This window comes from Mangifera indica, chromosome 7, assembly GCF_011075055.1.
Source record: "Mangifera indica cultivar Alphonso chromosome 7, CATAS_Mindica_2.1, whole genome shotgun sequence".
NCBI lineage: Eukaryota > Viridiplantae > Streptophyta > Magnoliopsida > Sapindales > Anacardiaceae > Mangifera > Mangifera indica.
In genome coordinates this window covers 11,466,293-11,489,123 of record NC_058143.1, presented here as the reverse complement: position 1 = coordinate 11,489,123, position 22,831 = coordinate 11,466,293, and the positions used below count along the sequence as shown (strand labels likewise).

The 22,831-nt window shown below is 31.3% G+C and overlaps 2 protein-coding genes across 2 annotated transcripts; both read left to right on the top strand.

The window, feature by feature from the left end:
• Window positions 1–5,407: 5,407 nt before the first annotated feature.
• On the top strand, window positions 5,408–11,578 carry LOC123221312 (CBS domain-containing protein CBSX6-like). The gene is made up of 2 exons (XM_044644123.1): window positions 5,408–6,197; window positions 10,461–11,578. The coding sequence occupies exons 1-2, from the start codon at window positions 5,854–5,856 to the stop codon at window positions 11,380–11,382; spliced, it is 1,266 nt and encodes a 421-aa protein (XP_044500058.1). The 5' UTR covers window positions 5,408–5,853; the 3' UTR covers window positions 11,383–11,578.
• Window positions 11,579–18,283: 6,705 nt separating this feature from the next.
• Window positions 18,284–20,051, top strand: LOC123221762 (auxin efflux carrier component 5-like). Its single transcript, XM_044644669.1, has 5 exons — window positions 18,284–19,019; window positions 19,235–19,320; window positions 19,413–19,570; window positions 19,646–19,722; window positions 19,809–20,051. The coding sequence occupies exons 1-5, from the start codon at window positions 18,355–18,357 to the stop codon at window positions 19,879–19,881; spliced, it is 1,059 nt and encodes a 352-aa protein (XP_044500604.1). The 5' UTR covers window positions 18,284–18,354; the 3' UTR covers window positions 19,882–20,051.
• Window positions 20,052–22,831: the final 2,780 nt, after the last annotated feature.

The following is a 22,831-nucleotide window of genomic DNA, read 5'->3' as shown; positions in this document are numbered from 1 at the left end:
AGGGTGCAGCAATTTTCTGAAAGGTGCAGAAATTATAAAAAGGGTGCATGAAAATAATAAACACAAAACGGGTGTGTAAAAATACAAACGGGTGCGTGACAATGTGAAAGGGTGAGTGAAAATACAAAATGAGTACGTAAAAATACAAACGGGTGCGTGAAAATACAAAACAGGTGCGTGAAAGGGTGCGACAAGCATTGCGGGTGCTTGAAAGGATGCGACAATTGCTGAAAGGGTGCGTGGAGGGTGCGACAATTTTCTGAAAGGTGCAGGAATTATAAAAGGGGTGCATGAAAATAATAAACACAAAACTGGTGTGTAAAAATACAAATGGGTGCGTGATAATGTGAAGGGGTGAGTGAAAATACAAAACGAGTGCGTAAAAATACAAACGGGTGCGTGAAATTGTGAAGAGATGAGTGAAAATACAAACGGGTGTGTAAAAATACAAAAAGGGTGCGTAAAAATATAAACGAGTACGTGAAATTGTGAAGGGGTGTGTGAAAATACAGACGGGTGTGTGAAAATGTGAAGAGATGCGTGAAAATGTGAAGGGGTGCGTGAAAAAATAAACGAATGCGGGAAAAACAAAAGGGGTGTGGGAAAATTATGAAAAAGGTACTGGAGAATTATAATATATATTATAATTTATTAATATATATTATATTTTTATTATATTATATATTATTATATTTTTATTATATTAATATAATATATTAATAATAATATATAATATAATATATTAATAATAATATATAATATAATATATATTAATATAATATATTTATAATAATATATTATATTATATAATATAATATATATTAATATAATATATTTATAATATAAATATATTATATTTATAATATATAATAATTAATATATATTGTAAAGGGGTGCGGGAGAAACCGCAGCCCTTTTTATAACCCCGCACCCCTTTATAAATTATAAAGGGGTGCGGGGATAAACTGGCGTGGGCGCGCTGCATGCGTGCGAGATTTTATTTATTAATATTAATAAATAAATATTTATTTATATTAATAAATATTATATATTAATATAATATATAATATATTATATTATATAATATGTATTAATATATAATATATTAATATATATTCCACGCAGTGAGTTGCCGCACAGTTCTATGCACCATTTCAGCAAATGCCGCACCCTTTCAGCAAATGCCGCACCCTTTCAGAAAATATCGCACTCTTTCAGAAAATTTCGCACTCTTTCAGAAAATTTCGCACTCTTTCAGAAAATGTCACACCATTTCAGAAATTGCCGCACCCTTTCAAGCACCCACCGCGCTTGCCGCACCCTTTCAGAAGCTTCCACACCCTTACAGAAGCTGTCGCACCCTTTCCACAATTTTCACACACCCTTCACAATAGCTGCACCATTTTAGCAATTCCTGCACCTTTTCAGAAACTGCCGCAACCTTTCCGTAATTCCAGCACCCTTTCAAAAACTGTCACACTATTTCTGCAATTGTCGCACCCTTTCAGCAATTCTCGCACCCTTTCAAAAACTGTCACACCATTTTCGCAATTGTCGCACCCTTTCAGAAGCTGTTGCCGCACCGTCCACGCACCCTTTCTGAAATTCCTGCACCCGTTTCCATATTCCTGCACCCACACCCCTTTCCACAAGAAAACGCACCGTTTCAAGGAAAACATACCTTTTCGATATATGCATTGTTTTCTATATAAAAGAATAAATTATTTTATAAAAATTAATATATTTTTCAATTTATAAATTTTATTCATTACAGATAATTTAAAAAAAAAAACTTAATATTTTCGATATATAACAATAAATTATTTTATAAAATATTAATCTATTTTTTAATTTATAAATTTTATTCATTATAGATAATTTAAAGAAAAACATCATATTTTTTATATATAAAAATAAATTATTTTATAAAATATTAATCTTTTTTTTAATTTATAAATATTTCGATAGTTTAATCTTAATACTTTTCGTGAAAGGAAAGCAAATAATCAGGAAAATGCTACAGTAAGCTACGGTAAAGTGAGAAATTAGATGAAGAGTATTTTTGGAATGAAAACAACGGTTTGTTTAAAAAGGTAAAATATAAAAATTATTGCCAAAAAAGGTTTAGATGAGAATACGATTGCCTATTTTAATTAATATCCCATAAATTAGTTCTTAACCCTTATGTCAAGGCTCAAGGCCCACCCTAGAGGCCCATGGGGCTAGTCTAACCTGCTTTAATAGCAGGTCAAACCCTTTCAAATCAAGTAATTTTCTTGTGCTTTAGGTCAGACGTGTAAGTCAATGTCGCATTATTGAAAGATAAAACATATATCTAAAATTTTCAATTAAACAATTTTATAAAATTAATTTGTTTAATTGAATTTTATATTAAGATAATCTATCTCATTATATGCATAATAGTTGTTAAAGGTTTTTTATTCAGTTTTATTCAAATTCCCATGGAAACCACATATATTTTCAATTCGGTTGATTTTTTAATGACTCAATCGAGTCTTTTTTATTTGATTAAAAAAATTATCAAAGTTTTCATTAATGATTCTTTTCGATTGAATAATCGATAAATCAATTGAATGAGTCATCGATGACAACTCAACTGAAACTAGAGAGAGAGTTTTGGGTTTGAAAATCATGATAACAGTGAAATTGTGACATTGGTGAAGGAGGTTGTCGATGGCTAGGATTTCAAGGATTAAAAGTCTGAAATGTAAAATTTCAAACATTTAAAAATGGTAAAATTGTCACTTTCAAACGTTAAGGTAAGATTTAAAAAAAGTAATTTTTTAAATTTTTTCAAAATATATGGATGATAAATTTACTATTATATCCTTATGATGTTAGTTTTTTCAAAGGAAAATTGATATTGGGTGACAAGCGGTCTTTTAGGCCAAACCTTGGATGGTAATTTTCTCTTTTTCATAACGTTCTAAGTTACCATATTGATAAGGCAAAATTTCATTTTCCCACCTCACATTTAGTCTACGTACACTTTTTTATTCTTTGATGGCCTAAATCAGGTTTTTTCATTCAAAATTAAATTCTGTTAACATAAAAGAATTTTTAGACATTGTTAGAAAATTAAATTATCATATTACCCTTAATTATTTCATATTTTAAAATTATCATACCATCTCAAATAAAAAAAAAACTTTTAGATGTCAAATTCTAATAACACCCAATTATTTTTCATTCATTTCACTCTCATCATCCTCTTCAATTGGTGTCAACCAAAGATTAATTACTATTCTCACTTATGGCAACTCATCTTTGGCACTAAGTCAACTTCCACACCCACTCTCAATGTCAAATTATCTTTAACTATTTTTTTGTACTATTCCCCTCGTTTTAGCTAAGTTCTTGTTGAGCTCATCGTTCTAGCTCACTCTACATTAGCTAAACCTTTGTTGGCCAATCCCATGCACCAATCCCCTATTTCTAGTTCCATTCGACCTTGATTGAGGCTTTCAATAGCTCAATCCATCAATCTCACCTTTTCTCACTCTATTGGACATCAACTTCACCATCGGTCACTCCTTCATTATCTATACTTGAACTTATCAGTGCCATTTTTATAATAATCTTCCATGACATGACTTAATCTCTTTTCAATCTTTATCACATCTTTGTTGTATGATCTTTTCATTCTTGACAACCTTCTTATTATGGTGGGATTGATAATAGTGAGATTCTAATCAAGTGAAAAACAGAATTATAAGGACTGAATTATAAGTTTTCAAACTTTTAGAAGAATTAAATTATTATATTTAAAATATTAAAAAAAATTAGTCAAAAGGTTATTTTCATTCTTATTTTTGAAATTTTAGAATGGTAAAAATACTATTTTTTTTCTCTATATTATTAAATTTTTTAAATAAAGTTTGATTTTAGATTTAAAAATGTAAAAAAATTACAGATTTTCAAATTAAAACTTGTTATAAATGAGTTTATAACTTAGCCTAAAGCTTTTAATAGATGTATCGTAGAGTTCCATGTTGTTTTTTATGTTGTGAAATTAATTAATTAATTTTTTTCTAGTTGTTATCTCATTGGTAACATAATTATTTAAAAAAAAATATTGCTCAAGTTACTTATTGTTTTTATTGAAAACTAAGATTTTTTTTTCTTAAAAATTTAGTGAGCAGGGAAAATTTATTAAAAAAATAAAAATTAATTTTATAATATTTTAATCAATAGTTTTATATATGCAAATAATGTGTATAAAATTATGCATAAATATTATTATATTATTATATAATTAAGTATTACTTTTTCTTTAACTTAAAATTATAAATTTCATTATTTTGTATCATCATTTATACTCAGGATTGTATAAATTATTTACGCAAGTAGCTTTATTTTTTTTTAATAGCTAAATTGAAATTACTAATCAAATTACCCACAAGCCATATATTACTTGCAACATTATTTTGATAATTAAATATTAACAAAATTTTTGGTAGTTAATGAAAGATTTAACCATACTGAAAGGGCCAAATGACTTATTCCCATCCAAAAAATACTATTTTCTTTAGTTTTTACTTATTAACTTTAAAAAACTTTAATACTCATTCATATATTAATTTTTAAAATTATTATCAGGGTAAAAATTGTTATTTAGTAAAAATATTTTAAAAAATTATATTTTATCATATTTCCTCCTAGGTTTGTAAAACTGTATTCCTCCCTTATTTTCTTTTAGGGTTTTTTCTTTGTAGCTTGAAAATTTTGAGTTTACCTGTTATATTTTTCTAGACTCCCCACCATCCCTAGCTCTTAGAATCTTCTCCATGACTATTACTCCCTTCTTGACATTTGTCCTCCTTTGTCTCTGATTGCCTCTCTACCAAAGGTTGAGCTATCGTCAACCTAGCATCCTTCTCTAACAAAGTTCACTTCCTTCTGGAGTAAACGTGATGTTTTTTTCCTCTCTCGGTTTCATTGAGAGCATCTCTTTTTCGGTTCTACCATCTTCTCCATTGATATCAATTAGAGTAAGCAAGTAACAACAAAGGAGAACGTTATTGCATTGCTGACAAGGGAAAGCATATAGGATTCATCGTCTTCGTCTTAGTGATGGTCTGAGATAAATCAAAATGGAAAGAGAAGTTAAGAGAGAGATAGAGTATGGTCGTTCCCATCTCCAAATACTGGTAGTAGTGACTAGAAAAGTCCTAAGGAGAAGTGGGTATTTTTTAAACTTGGGATATGATGAAATTGTTAGATTTTTTTTATTTTTTAAAATATTCTTTTATATAATGATTTTAACTCTGATAATAAACTTAAAAATTAATTGATAAATAATTGTTTAAAGTTTATAAAATTAATGAGAAAAAACTTGAAAAATAATTCAATTAAATTAAATTTCTTTGTTGGGACCGGCAGAGATGGAAATACAAGCTATTCAATCTCTTCTTGTCTTTTATCTCTCTCTCTCTCTGTGGAGCTTCCTTCTGTAATTTCACTACCATCCACACCATCTTCTCTTTCTTCTCCTCTATGATCCCTTTACTGACAAAACTAGAGCTTTAGTATATCACGGAACAATTACGGTGGCAGCACAGCACAATACAACACAATTACAGTAATAGCAACATTTCGTGAATATTAACATTTCTTTGATGGGCTCTAACCAGTTTCTTCAATGGCAACTTACCCTCTCAGCTTCTTCAGCTCTCCCTCGCCTTTTCTTTTGATCCTATATCGCCGACCCATTACTCGTTTTCACCTTCTTCTCATCTTTCTTCACTCTCTTTTATAGCCCACTTCTTTTTTCCTTTTTCTTTCGTCTATAGCTTCGTTGTTGATAGAGTTCGTGTTTGCTTTGAGAGGCTGATGATGCCATCGGTGTTTATTCACCATGTGGTGGGGGATCTGACGGTGGGGAAGCCGGAGATGGCGGAGTTCTATGAGACGGAGACGTTGGAGGCGGCGATAAAGGCGATTGGGGAGTCGACGGAGTGTGGAATTCCGGTGTGGAAGAAGAGATCAATGGTGGGAATTGAGAATAATGAGATGAGGCAGCAGAGGTTTGTGGGAATTCTTAATTCTTTTGATATTGTTTCGTTTTTGGCTAGAGCAGAGTCCTTAGAGGATCAAGATACGGCAATGAAGACTCCGGTTTCTGAGGTGGTTGTTCCTAATACTTCTCTATTGAGACAAGTTGATCCAGGAACAAGGTTAGCTTTGTTATTATCATCTTTGTATATGCCTCTATTAACCTTAGAATATTTGTAGACCAATGGATGAAGATGAAGTTTTTCGATCAATTTGTTGATTTTATAGATTTATGCATCTTTATTGGAGGTATTGATACTGAAAGAATACTTAACTTTCTTAGGAGTAGGTGATGTCACAATTGAATTGGTACGATTACTCTTTGGTTGATTGAATTACGATTTAGCGTATTTTGGTATTTGTTGTCCTTTAGAATACAGTATTTTTGTTAAGATTGTGTATGTATTTTGAATTTCATGTTTTTGGTGATCAACTTAAGAATTTTGAGGATCATAGAAGATAACCACCTCTTAGAACAATTGAACAATCGAGGTTGCCAAATTTGATATCTGTAGATTTATGGAAGTCTCTAGTATAGTTTACTCCCTTGCTAGTTATTGTTAAATCTGTATGTGTCTTCTGTCTAGACATCAATGATCAAATTTATTTGATTTTTTTCTAGTTGATTTGTTTCTAGGTATTGAAATGACATTATTTTGTTTTTGCTTTTACTGAACTGTCATTATGAATCATCTTTTTATTGATGATCATGGTGTGGTTATTTATATTCTGTTTTCTCTTGATCTCAATGATTGCCTGTTATATAACCATCTTGGTCTCTTATGGTGGCATGCGACATATGTGCTCTGTTCTATATTACTAATTCCTTTTCTTCTGAGGATTAAAATGCTCATTTTGAGGCGTTCTTCTGGGGTTTGTTTTGTTCTCGTTTTACTTGAAAATCAACAACTAGTTTCTCCCACTTCATTGAAAACTGGTTAGATCCACTATCTTTTGGGTCACTTTTTCATTTATACCATATGACTCTACAGGATGTTATATAGAGTTCATAAATCCTTTATAGAAACCAATCTGGCCTCACATAATTGTGATTTGTAAACTAAAAAATTTTGAGCATCTTGCTCATTAATCATTCAACATAATGTTTGGTTTAATTTGAGGCGTGTGACCTTTCTGATTTATACTTGAGGTGTCAGGCTGCTATTTGCTTATATCTGTGATACTGATTCTATTGCCTTTTACACATACTAGCATTCAGCTATACAGAAACTAACTTCCAGGGAAATGTGAATCTTTGAGGGAAACTCTATGTTTACACTATATACAAGCCAAAGGAATAGGATTTCGAGTTTTATGCTTTTGGGTCAAATAGGACAGAAGGTTTTGTCATGATATGCTTGATATCTTTCACCTTTCTATATGGTTTAAGATTAGAAATTGCATGTTTATTTTGTTTTATAGTACAAGATATCCCATTATAAGCATCTCCAAGATGTTATAGATGGTTATGCTCATAAATAATCTTTATGAGCTCATTTGGCAAGTCCTATTGGACTGGACTAGACTGATTCCTTATTATAGAATTACATTGGGTAGGATTGTTCTATACAACATTGTGTTGTATTTGAGATAGTATTGAATTACTAGAGAAATATTTTTGTACAATTGAGTACTATTTCTGTATTAATTAAAGCAAGTTCATATTTTCTCCCCCTAGCGACAATTGTGCCAGTCACAATACTAGGAGCATTTAATGCAATCTCTAGGTCTGGTGATGTGCAATCCTGGCTGACAAATATGCTATAACTGTATTGTTTTAGTTTTTCATGTTAGAGCATGTTTGGTGGACAGGACTGTACAACACAAAATGTGAAGGCTGTATTGTATTATTTTAATCTGCATCTAGCCCATTCTCACATTGGATTAAAAACGAAAATAGTGTAGGCACATAAATTTATGTGCTTACACTATTAGGGTGACACTTCCCTGGACTGGCATTAAGTCCATGCATTTGAATTCCTACATTTCTTGCGGCTGTTGCGGAGGAATTATGCTGTTAGCTTAAGACCAGGGAGTTGGGAGGATAGATAGCTGCATTTTAACTAATTCTTAACTGGAAAACAATCCTTTCTCATAAAAGTTTTCAGTCCGGTATTTTGGGGTTGTGTTTGATCATTCTGTGGAGTAGACCTTTCTTGCATATATAATGTAAAATCTGTGATTAATCTAGATCACTTGAAGTCCTGTTTTAGTAGCAAAAAATTGGGGTGAAGGTGGGGAATAGGGCCTGGTTGAATGGCCAGTCTTTTGACTGTTACAGTGCAAGTGTGACGTGGACGAGCAATACTGAATGTCAGAACATAGTTTAGATTATTACTCCTTTCACTTTCTGCCATAAAGGTTTCACTGATAGTAGGGAATGTCGTGATGGATTTCAATATCAAAATTAAATAATTTAGAGCATGTTTACATTATATATAATATTGATAATATAAAATTTACATATTATTTTAAGAAATAAAGTATAGAAGTGTGACAAATATCTTGCACCTTGTAATTTATTTTGAAGTTAGGAAACTTGAACCACTAAAATAAGCGCTCTCTTAACTTGCACCTTTCAAGGAAAAGCAATAGTGTTTCTTGGGTAAAGAAAGAAGAAAACAGAAAAACTCTTTTTTTTTTCTATTCTCCTCTCCCATTTTTATGCATAAATTTGATATTTATCAAGTGAAAACATGTGTCATTTTTCTGTTGGTTTGTAATTAAGAGTAAATAATATTTTTGACACATGTTGAATAATTTGTGTCCAAAATTATTTATTCAACTTTCTAAACAATTTAAAATTTGTAAAATGACAATTTTGTCTTTTTTCTGAATCTTATTCAAAAAATGTTATTTTTATTCTTAGAAAGTGTTAACCAACCTTAGATAAATATTTTCATTTTCATAATATCATTTTTTTCTTTGAAATAAAAGTGTGACCTTCAAGGTTCATAGTGAGGTACTCATAGGCCTCATATTGGATGATCCGTTTCGTTATATCACTATATAACCCAAAACTATCGTTAATCGATATACTTCATTTTCCGCTACGAAACGAAACTCTCACTGATCATGTGGTGTCATCTAGCAATGTCTCATGACCTTTACATCACAATGAAGTACAAGTTTCACATAATATCAAATGAACTTTTCTTACTTATATTTACCATGTAATTTAATCCCTCCGTCGTTACATCCTTGATTAAACTTAGATTCATGGAATGTCAAAATTCAATATTTAATTTCTTCGAATATCAAGTAATACATCAGAATATGTCACATCGAACCTTTTTTTATGTGGACTTTTATATGCATTGGCCAATGTCTTAAATTTTCATGTTTCTTGATATTCGTATGGAAACTCGGGAGCAGTTGAGCTGATGGATCTCTATATGATTATTACCTATCTTCTCGCTCAAGCAACATATGATCAAATCGGCTTTTGAACAAGACATGATTAGCCCCGTGGTATACACCATATGAACCGTACGTCCCGAAATGAAGTACAACTGTGATATCTCAGATCAAAAGATCAATACACTAGTGTAATTTACGATATATCATTGATTGTATATCAATGCTTATATGTTCATTGTTTAGCGGTCATATTCGATAAACAATATAATTTAATAACCTTTGATCAGTTCTCTAACCATCAAACTGTTCTATTGTTTACCTATGTGTACATTCACCATATCTAATATCATCCAATAATATACTATAGTAATATAGCATATACCTACTATACAATGCTATTGTCCAAATAGATTGCCTTTGTAGGGAACGATTTGATAATGTTTATTAAAACTCATCAGGAGCTCTCACATGTTGTATGTATGTAACTAATATGGATGTAATATACAACTACAATATATATATAAAAATGATGCAGTAAATATGCAAAGTATAATAGAACTTTTCCTTTATTAACAAATGTATATGTAAGATATATAATCCTGAAACCGACAAAACGATTGGTTTTGAAGGCATATTCTAACATGTCATTCACTAATAAAGCTCTTTATATATCTTTCCAGTGATTTCTCTGCTGGGACATCTGTTTCAAGTTCTTTTAACTGTTAGTAGCCCGTGGAAGGAATTTCAAATGTATAGAACTTTATCTAGGTTACTGCTCCCTCCACCTTCTTAGAAGTCATATTTGCATAATGAGCAAAAAAGCAGTAAATTTTTTTGCTTATAGTGCAGTTATTCTGCTTTCTATTTTTGTTGTTGGTTTATTTGTTTGCTTCTTACATTTTGGAGCTCTATCACGTGTTATCTTGTGTCCTTTTTTATGTTGTCTTCTTTATGTTATCAATTCCCTTTGTCTACATAATTTCACTTTCACTGATATTATTCTGATTTAATGATTCTGATGCAAGATTAATAGACGCGCTTGAGATGATGAAGAATGGTGTGAGATGTCTTCTTGTTCGAAAGAGTGTTGTATGGAAAGGCATGAGTAAGAGGTTCTCAATTCTTTATAATGGTAATTGGCTTAAGAACATTGATCCATCTTACAGCAGTGGCAACAACCTGATTGCAAATGCTAATCGCCCTGCCTCATCATCCACTTCCTCTTCCCATGGCAAGTTTTGTTGTCTTTCTAGAGAAGATGTGATTCGATTTGTAATTGGTTGTCTTGGTGCTCTCGCCCCTCTTCCTCTCTCATCTATCTCTCTACTTGGAGCCATCAACCCACACTACAGCTCCATTGAAAGCTCCCTCCCAGCCATTGAGGTTACTAATAAGCCACCTGAAGGCCTCAGTGCAATTGCAGTTGTGGAGCCCACCCAAGATGGTCAGTACAAAATTATAGGAGAGATTTCAGCTTCAAAATTATGGAAATGTGACTATTTAGCTGCAGCGAGGGCTTTAGCCAATCTTTCTGCTGGACAGTTTGTTATGGGGGTAGAGGATAACATGACCCCAAGATCCCTCCCCGATTACCTGGTTAATTCACCAGTAGGAGAAAATAATACAGCCAATGGGGTTAGTTCTCCAAGACCAGGCAAGTTCAGTAGCAGAAGCATTGGGTTTAAACCTTCTAGTCCAAGCGTCCGTTTTAGCAGGACCTTGAGCTCTGGTATCAGCAGGAGCATGTTCAGGGGCAGAAGTGCTCCATTGACATGCAAAATTACAAGTTCATTAGCTGCAGTCATGGCTCAGATGCTGTCTCATAGAGCAACTCATGTATGGGTCACAGAAGATGAAAGTGATGATGTTTTAGTTGGCATTGTTGGATATGCCAACATCTTGGACGCTGTCACAAAACAACCTGCTGCATTGAATCTGGGAAATTGATCTTACGTAGGGTTTGCAACTGAAACTCAATCTTGAATCATTCAATTTTTATTCATCAGTTTAGCCTATTTGCAACTTCATGCCTTTTAAGTATAGAGGAGATTTGGGTTGTGGGATTTATACTTGTTAATAACTTGATAACAATGTATGGACCAATTATAAAGAAATTTGTGTGCTCTCTGTATTTATCTGTAAATTACATTGTTCTTTTTTTTTTTTTAAATTTGTGTTTTTGTAGAAATTCAAGCTAGGAATCTAACTACAGACAGACAACAAAATCATTCTATAAAAGAGTAGAAGGCTAGAAGCTAACAGAAGTAGATTAAGTAGGCAATCTTTTTTAGTGTTATTTTAGTAGTTGAATCCTGAAACTTAGAAAATTTTATTTTTGAAATTGATTTTACATTAATCTACTTTTTCTTATAATAAATTTTTTAATGTATTATCAAAAACTCTCGAGGTGATAACTTTGTAAAACGAAGTGATTAGTTATTTTTGTTCCTTCAATATCAATTTTTAGGGTTGAGGAGTGGTGCTGTGGACAAAAAGAAATTGTAGATTCAGGTGCCTTTACATCTAGTAAAATATGGGAAATTAATTATAATGACTAATATTGAGGGGAAAATTGATCAACTCTTTAGGGTTTATACACATATGACCATTACATTGTATTTGAATGAAGATACCCATGCATAAATAAGTTTAATTTTTTTTTTTTTTTTTTTTTTACAACTGAAAACATTGATGGGTAAACTCGTGTACTTAAAACAAATCACATATATCAAATTCTGGTTAGATTTTTTACGATTTCAATCAATTTTTGCAATTAAAATAGAGAAAAATGTTTGCTTCATCATGTCTCATTGCTTATAACATTGAGATTTCAACATATTTACATGAATTTCATATATTTCAAACAACGGCTTTTGATGTTGGATTCTGTGTGAAATAGGTTGAATCATTTACAATTTTCATGAAATTTATCATAGATTTTGTGTTAAAATATGTTTAGAATTAATTATTAGTAAAATTATATTTGAAAATAGGTGACTTTATCACCATATGTGATTTATAGTTACCATAGAGATCAAGTATGGTGAAATCAAAGGAAGGTTGAGAGTTTTGGATGTTTGCCAAATATATGTGATACACGTGGTGAGATTTTTTAAGATGTTTTCTAGTTTTTGGGTGGGTGAAAGGGGTTTAAAATTTTTCAATATGGAGATCACATGTGGTGGATTGTTTTTCATATTTTTCAATACACGTATAGTATTTAGTATGTGTGACACGCATAATAAACTTTTTTTATATTTTCCAATATTAAAGGGTTACTGATGTTTTCAGTTTTATGAGGTAAATGATATTTTCCATTTTAGGGTTTTAATATGTATTTTTCAAAATTTTGATTTATTTTTTTGTAATAAAGTATGAAATTGCAAATCTTATAAAAAAATTAACCTTTTTTCTTTTGTTGCAAAATATTGTTTATAGACATAAGAGAAAATATCACGCAATCCTCCGCGTATATAAAATATAAAAAATCCCCTCACAATACTGTATGAGTAAAATATGAGTTATGCTCTAATGTTATTTTATCAAAAAATATTATTTCAACCCTTTTTATCATTCGATGATTTACAAATGCTCTTTAAAATTATAAAATTAATTTAACACACAAAAAACAATACCCAATCATCAAAAGGATGGTTTGTTGGAATTTGAGTGAGGGTGTGAAAATAAGCATTTTGAATTTTTGTAGGGTTTAGTTGTGATGTTGGTCTTGCTAAAGTATTAGGGATTATTTAGAAGAGGGTGGGAGTATTTTTTTGGAAAGTAAGTATGTATCCCAAGTTTCATAAAGAGAGATCGAGAGGAAAACAATCTAAATACGTTTTGTCTCAACTATCTCTACGAATGTAAGATAAGAGATAAGATAACTAGAATCTATAAATGCATCTACAAAAGTCAAAGAGGCAAAAGCAAAATATCTCCGGCCCTAAAAAAAATATCTACTTTTAACTTAAAAAAAAAACAATTCTAATAAATATATCAACACAAAGGGTGAGAGTATATTTGTATTTAATTTTGGATTTTTGTTATATTCATGTAACATTTAAAGAGTTGGTCAATTTTGTGTACACTCTCTGATTTTGATCATTATAACGAAGAGCCCATAAAATATATAGAGATTCTCATAGCCATATTTATTTCTTCACTCTCCCAAAAATCACTCCATTTTGTTTATTTATATCTATTTATTCTTTGGGCGAGTTAGATTGAAGCTTGGATTTAGTGTCACATATGAATGGTAGCCATTTATCTGAAAAAAGGGTGGGCATTTGGCATTGATATTTTATCAAAACTAACCAATCAGAATTGCCAAACTAATGACAAAGACATGTTTTCTCCCCCTTATGATTCCTTTTTGGCACTATCTAAAATTTTTATTCCGTTTGACGCTATTGAGTTGCCCTTAAAATATAGACCCTTTCCATCTAAGTTACTCAAACCTTTAGTTTGTTTTTGAAATTTTATCAGAATCTTTATAAGTTAAATTATTTTTTCAAGATTAAATTGATTCTGAAATTGGTATACTCTCTTGAATCGATACCCGTTATCTTTACTATTTAAACTACCTTTAAAAGATTATATCTTTTGTATTAAAATTTTCTCATCTTATACACTTGTTCCATTACTTGTCATGTTGTATCAATATCCTTTAATGAGGGGACCAAAGTTTAACTAGAAATAACAAAAAAGTGAATGCAAGCTAGGTCTAGATTTTAAGTTTGAACCTTATGGTATGTAACAAGTTCGACGCCGTTGGAGCATTTAGAAAAGACCAAAAAAACTAGTTGAAGGAGAAGATGATGAGATGAGATGCTATGCTATACTTTACAATAATAAAAATAATAATATCGAAAAGTAGTATCAATGCTTTATATTCTTCAGGACTTCATTTATTCTGGTTACTACTACATCCACTCACTTTTAATTTGTTCCCTCATTGTTTATATTTCTTTTTTTTTTTTAAATAATTTTGGGGTTACTATCAATATTTCTTTTTAGGTTTTTAAAATAGCAAAAATCCCCCTTATACTTTAAGTTTTAGTTGCTAAAAGTACAACTAAAAAGCAACTAGGTTAAATATGCATGGCCAAAGGGTTATTTCCTACTTAAGGTTTAGTGAAAAGACAAAAATATATCTGCAGGAGTTTAAAAACCCAAACACTTACCCAAGGTTTGGTTCATTGTCACACACATAAGAATTTTTTATTATGATTAAGGGATAAAATTATCATTTCACCAATAATATTAAAATACATAAAAATATTTTTTATTTTCCTGCCATAGTTTAAAAAACAAACAATTTTTCTTTAGAATTAAGTTTTAAAAAATTGAATTTTCCTTTAGGGTTTCAATTTTTTGGCAAAACCTCTCCCTCTTCTCTAACCGACATTATCTAGCCATCTCTCTCCCTTCTTTTAGTCTCATCTTCGTCAGAGAAGACAAGTCTTCGTCTGGACAAAGACAAATTGATAAGACCATTGATTCGGCTTCGTCAATTGGAGTTGACGCTCACGTTTAGAACAATGGGCAAGCCAACGATAGAAGGTGACCAAAACACGATAGATTGCAATTGATTCGATAGAAAGGTGATGGATCTAGAGCTTTTTCGATTTGATGGTCTTCATTCATCTTCAATTCATTGTTGGTCGAAACTTCTTTGTCTATCTTTAGAATTGTTGGTGGTGACAAAGGGAAAAGGGTAGACAGAGATGGTGATCGTTGTCGTTAACGTCACTAAAGAGAAGAAAACTTAAAGATTTGGGAGAGGGGGGAAGTCAGTTTTCAAAGTTAAGACTTAGGATAAAATATCAATTTTCAAAACTTAAGAAGAGAAAGTGAGATAAAATCATATTTTTTAATAATATTATTAAAATAACAATTTTATCTTTATATTTAACGATAATTTTAATGGAAGTTTAAAGATTAATGAGTATTTAGGTTTTTGAACTCCTATAGATGTGTTTTTGTCTCTTCACTAAATCTTGGGTGGGAAATAGTCCTTTGCCAATATTCATTAACTTACAGTACTGTAGATCTAATGGTTTGCTAAGATTAGGTGGATTTTTGTAATTTCAAAATGTTGAGGGGGCATTGTTATTCAATTAAATTTTGGGGGTAGAACAATTAGTAACTTTTAAATTTATTATATAAATTTGGCATATTCGAAATGCTAGATTTCTCCTTATTACTTAATTCCTTCTAATATCATGGACAAATTTGAAGATTTATGCTTTGCACTTTTTCAAAATATTTTCTTTCTGTATTTTGTAAATCTAAAAGCAGACACCAAAGGAATTGGATGCTGTAGTTTGAAATAAAAATTGGGAATTATTAATTATCAGAAAACATAAGGTTGGAAACTTGGAATATTTTTGCATGGCAAGATTTACTCATTCAGAAGAGACATGAAATTCTTCCAACACTTTAAAGAAATGTAGCATCAACATTTTTTTTTTATTTGTTCTTATTTTAAGATATCATCTTTTCTTTTAATAGAACAAGCAAATCAAGAAAAGGGGCCAAACGACTTATTCCCACCCAAAGTTACTGCTTGACCAAGTTTTCACTTTTCAATTTTAAAAAACTCTTTTATCACCCTATAAATTATTAAGTCGATTAGTTTTAAAGACAAAATTATCACTTTAACTATAATATTAAAAAAAATTAAAATTTTATCTCCTTACTTTTTCTAAATTTTAAAAAATAACAATTTTTTCTAAGTGATATTTTTCCTCTAAAGTTTTTTTTAATTATTCGATGGCATCTCTTTACATTTCCTCCTACGGTACTTGAATTTATTGATACCTTTGGAATGCAAAATAATAAATTTATGCAATCATACAAATGCCCATCTAGTCAAAGGTACTCGAAAGAATCAAAATATTTCCTAGCAGGACTCCAAGTCATTAATTCTGCTCCATTCATTCTTATTCTTATATTCATATATACACATTTTACGAATTAGCTAGCAAATATTTGATGGTTTTAATATAAGAAATTATTAGCGGCTATTGTTAGACATTTAAGAGCTTTTGTAAGTGACGAGACTAGTCAATTCACAAATTTTGCAATTTGGGTGAGTTCTTGCCAGTTATATCGCATGCAGCATCCCATCCCATCAATCACTCAACAACACACAATTTAAGAATATATTTGAGTGATGGATTTGAAGCCGGCAGAATTGCATTCACTCACGTAAAAATAGAATTTATTCTTCATATTAATTCATCCATCCATGGTGTTAACACAGATTACCGCACTGAATTCCCACGTAGTCTAATCTAACCAATAAATTAATATTATCATTGAAGATTCTAAATACAAACTTAAATCATATATTAAAAAGTTTAAGCTTTTAATTTAAGATTTATATAGCATTGAGTTTTTTAATTTCAATAATTAATTTTTAAAATATATTTTCTTATGATTCTTATCATTTGGTATCAGAATTAATACTATATCTTCACTTTTTTTAGTGACATTATATAATGTTTATCGCACAGTGGCATTAAATAGTTAATCTACATTGATAAACAAGCTTTCTATTTTATTGACATTTTTTAAAATAAATGAACATGTAGGAATGATAAAAGAAAAATATCTGTCTAATCAACTAAGAAGAATATTTCCACGGTAATGCAGGAGACGTAATATAAAAGCATTTAGGAAAATAAAAGAATATTATACGTATAATGTGCTTTTTATAAATAACTCATGCTAAGAATCTTCATTCTAAAAGTCCCGAAATAACAATGCTGCTTCCAAAATTGATACAATACAGAAAACAGCAGTAAATGCTCCATCCCAATCCCATTTGAAATGGGTGTAAGATTTATAGACCTAAAACAAACACAATTTTTAATTCAGAACAAATACAATTTTTGGTTCTCAAAAAACACAACCTTTGGTTAATAGCAAACGAGCTTTTGATTTTGAGAAGACACAATCTCTTGTTTCGAAAAGACAATGTTTGATTTCGAGAAGACATAATTTGTTATTCAGAACAAACATAAATTTTAGTACTTTCAAAATATAATTTAATTGATAAAAGAAGAAGTTATTTGTATGAGAAAATATAAATTTAAATATAGTCTAATAATGTATTAAAATCAAACTTTTTGATTTATTTGGTATTATAGTTAAACAAATACAACTTTCAATTATAAATAGACACAATTTTTTATTATGAAAAAACACAATATTTAAGTAGAATATATGTGACTTCTGGTTATTTAATTACACAATAGTAAAATAAAATCGTATTAAATCTATAAATACCAATACCAATACAACGTACCTATACATTCCTAGCTATCAGTGAATTGTTCATAATGTCACTATCTATACAACACAAGCATGAAAATTTTATGCTGCCCTCTATCAATTAAAGTATCGATGACTCCCCTAAAAAGAAAAATAATGGTAGAATTATTGCTGGACCTCATTCCTTATTCTATATCAAAATTTTCTGAGCATAAACACCCACAAGTAAACCCATTTGTGAAAAGAACTATACACTTCCAAGCACTTGTTTAAAACTTATATCATTCCTTCGAGAATCCAGGCATAGAATCTCACACACCCAACTAAAAAATCACATTACTTTTAATAATTTTAAACAAATTTGAATCTCTTTCTCTTCAACGAATAAGGGGTTTGAAATGAAGAAATGAATTCATTAGGATAAAAATTGATATATATATTTTTTTCATATAAATTATTGTGGGACCTTTGTTGATGGGCATCCTCAGGCCTAAACACAGCTTCGCACTTTATTGCATATATAAATATGCATGTATAGTTCATATTTGGTAAAGCACTACATCTGTACAAAGCTTAGACAAATCAAGCAAACTCCTTTGTTAATTGATTTCAAGGGGCTTGTATTTGTTAAGTTTCAAAATGATCGGATGGGAAGATATATACAAAGTGGTGGTAGCCATGGCTCCCCTATATGTTGCATTAATCTTAGGGTATGGCTCTGTTAAGTGGTGGAACATCTTCACACGGGAGCAGTGCGATGCCATAAACCATTTGGTTAGTTTCTTCACACTGCCCTTGTTCACTGTCGAGTTCACAACTCATATCGATCCCTTCCAAATGAATTATCTCTTCATTGGAGGCGACGCAATTTCGAAGCTAATAATTGTAGTGGTGCTTGCCTTCTGGGCCAAGTGTAGCAGCAAAGGGAGTTATTGTTGGTCCATCACCAACTTTTCTTTGTGCACTTTGACAAATTCTCTCGTCGTTGGGGTGCCTTTACTGAAGGCTATGTACGGCCAATTGGGTGTGGATCTTGTGGTGCAAGGCTCGGTTATTCAAGCCATCGTTTGGCTGACTTCTTTGCTGTTTGTTTTGGAGTTTCGGAGGACTTGCACAGGGACTATCAGTGCTTCAACTTCAAGCGTTAAGGATGGTGAGAAAGATGTGGAGGAAAGCTTAAGTGTTGAGACAAGTAGCAGGCCATCTTTTTGGTTATTGATGAAGGCTGTGGGGCTCAAACTCGCCATGAATCCTAATTCTTATGCCTGTATTGTTGGCATTGCTTGGGCTTTTGTGGCCAACAGGTGAGAAAATTAAAATTGTATTCGTGTTTTTCTTTTAGTCAAACAATAAAATTATGAGTACTTATTTTTAATTATTAATTTTAAATTAAAAATATAATAATACTTTATTACATAATAACATATATTAATATATATTCATTTGTGAACTTAAAGTTAGTACATATAATATTACTTTAAGTCAAAACTTATGTGAAGATTTATGTAACTTGTTTTAGGTGGCATTTTGAGATGCCAAGCATCATGGAAGGATGTATTCTTATCATGTCTAGGGCTGGAACAGGCACTGCCATGTTTAGTATGGGTGAGTTTTCTTACTTGTCTGCTAAAATCACAAATTAAAAGAAAATTATCTATGAATGATATGATAATACATGGAAAATATACAATTTCCAGGGATGTTCATGGCTTCGCAAGAAAAGTTGATAGCTTGTGGGCCAAGTTTGACTGCATTTGGAATGGTATTAAAGTTCATAGCTGGACCAGCAGCCATGGCTATTGGTGCTATTGCTGTGGGTCTGCATGGCGATGTTCTACGTGTTGCTATTATTCAGGTAATTATTTTATATAAATTATTATCTTTTCGTTGGCAGACGGCAATTCTGTAATTAATATTTATGTTGCTGCAGGCCGCACTGCCACAATCCATTACATCCTTTATCTATGCTAAAGAATATGGACTCCATGCAGATGTGCTTAGCAGTGCGTAAGTCATTGCTTCATTCCTATATTCTTCTACTAAAACATTTATTTATATTCTTCCAAATTAATTATTATTTTTTTTTTTTTCAGGGTGATCTTCGGCATGATAGTATCACTTCCATTGTTAATTGCATATTATGCAATTCTTGAGTTTGTACATTAAAGCTTGGACAGAATGTTGAAGAAATTAAGGATGGTCGAGGGCAAATAATATGCTGCCTTGGCCCTCTCCTCTCATCTTATATCTATATTTATATTAAAACAGATGGAAATTCATCAATTTAGAACTTAAATAATAGTATAATAATATATCACTTTAAATTTCTTCATCTATTGGGTGGTTTGTTTACTATATTATTTATTTATTATTTGTACATAAATCAGTAAAAGTTTCATAAAAACCAAACATTTGCTCAGCTGCTGGCAGCTACAGAAGCTCAAGCAATGCCAAGAATAAAGGAATAGCAGCAATCAGGCTCCCATCAAATGAAACAATTTAGGGAATAAGTCGTATCATTCGATCCACCACCCGAGGCCAGGGTGATGGAGCCTAGTTGTTTTTGGGTTCGCTCCAGCAAAACAAGTCATCCATAAGCACCAGTGGAAGCAAAAGCATTATCTAAATGTCGATACCAATAGTAGTAGACAAAGTCCCATGAAAATAAAAAGAGGCGTATCTATCAATGATAACAAGAGCAGTAACTCTGGCATCCAACAAGATTTTGTGGATTTGTTTCAAGGTTAATATGGTAAATAAGGTAAGGGTAGTATCATAAATAAATTTCAAATGTGAAACAATTAGGAATGGTATGGAAAATTCTGAACAAGAAAATCTATCCGAGTTCGTTGTTGTTTCGCAGATGGGAGATATTTTTTTGATGGTTGGCCATTAATCGTAGATTTCCTCAAAGGAACGCTTTTTAGGAAGATGTCTTACAAATAGGGGAATATCGTTTAATAGTGCCAAAACTTTTTTATGAGTATTAATTTATACATAAATAATAATATATCATTATATAATTATGTAATTTTAAATTAAAAATAATATAACCTAATTACCAAATGATTTAATATTATTTTTGCACAATTTAAATTTTAATACTTGTTATTTGAGCACGTGTGTGGCTTGACTCCATAGATAATAATAGGTTCACCAAGCTTTTGAAGTGGATGAGATAAATTTTAGTTTAATTTTAAAAGTACAAATATAATAGTTCGAAAATTCAAATATTATTTATGGACTTATTTTTATTAGAATTTTTTATTGGAGACAAAAATAAAATCGTTATTCTACTATTAAACCCTACAAATTTATATCATTTTTCTCCTTCAATATAGAAAATTAACAATTTTTCTTTATAATTCAACTTTAAAAAGCCACATTCTCCCCCCCCCCCCCCTAAGGTTTCAATTTTTCAAATGGCTCAACAAAATATGATCGTTGCGGAGAACAAGCGTTAATGATTTGGAGGAAATGTGGTCGATCTAGATGATGCTTCTCAATGAAACGTATGTTTCATTATTGAGAAACATCTTCTAGATCTAAATGATATTTTGTTGTCTAGACGCTATCTTTTCATTATCTGACCACTGTTTATTTGTTGGATTAGTTAACCAAAAACGATTTTCAAACTCTAAAGGCGAGATGTTAACTTTTTAAAATTTAATTTTATAGAAAAATTATTAATTTTTCAAATTAAGGAAAGAAAAATAGTTTAGATTTTTAAGGTTTTAAAGTTTAGTAGTAAAATAATAATTTTATCTTTATCTCTAATAAAAAATTTTAATAAAAATTAACTCATAAATAAATATTTAGATTTTTAAATTATTATAAATATATTTTTAAAATTTAATTAAAATTTAAAGTGAAAAATAGTCCTTTGGCCGTCACTAGACATGGACAATATTTTAAAAAATAGATTAACACCGACAAAGAATAAAAAAATGAAAACAAAACCAAAAGGACAAAAACTGAAGTATAACGATACCGCTTGTGCGAATAAGGACAATATTCAATGGGCCATTTGAAAAGTTGGACGTTGACTGAGTAAAAATCATTTTTCTTCCTCTTTTTTTTTTTTTTTTTACAATTATTTAATAGGGTCATTTAATTGTTTGATTATTTATCATCAATTATAATACGTAATTTGAGGTTTTGTGCAAGTTAAAGCATGACTCAAACGATTTGAATAGGCCAAACGACTATTTCCCACCCAAGGTTTAGCGTTTTCTCAAATGTACCCCCTTTAACTATGGAAACACCAAACACCCACCCATGGCCGGTTAGATTTAACCAAACCCTAACGCCTAAAAATTTTATCTCCTTTTGCCCCCCTAAACTTTAAAAGCTAAAATTTTCCCCCAGCCTAAGTTTTAAAAAATCGCAGTTTCACCCTAGGGTTTGGTTTTGAAATCTCCGGCGACCGTTCTGGCTCCGTTGCCGACGGTCTCTCCCTCCCGAAGCAGCCTCTCCTTCCGACGAATGGTTTCCTCCTATTTGAAGGCTCGATCGGCGTCGGAAACGGGAAGAGGGACGGTCTCTCCCACTGGGACGACGATCGTCTTCCCAGACGAAGACGACGGCTTCGTCTTCGCCTGGGGAGACGAAGAACTTCGTCTTCCCCGACGAAGTTCTTCGTCCCTCTTCCCGTTTCCGACGCCGATCGAGCCTCCAAATAGGAGGAAACCATTCGCCGGAAGGAGAGGCTGCTTCGGGAGGGAGAGACCGTCGGCAACGGAGCTGGAACAGTCGCCGGAGATTTCAAAACCAAACCCTAGGGTGAAATTGTGATTTTTTAAAACTTAGGCTGGGGGAAAATTTTAGTTTTTAAAGTTTAGGGGGGCAAAATTAGATTCTATTTTAGTTTATTTTTAATATTATAGCAAAAATGACGATTTTACCCCTACCACCGTTAGAGTTTGGTTAAATCTAACCGGCCATGGGTGGGTGTTTGGTGTTTCCATAGTTAAAGGGGGGACATTTGAGAAAACGCTAAACCTTGGGTGGGAAATAGTCGTTTGGCCATTTGAATATGATAATATTTTGAGGCCTACTACTGTATGATATGAGCACGAGATAAAAAAATTAAAAAATAAGATAAAACTTTTAATAC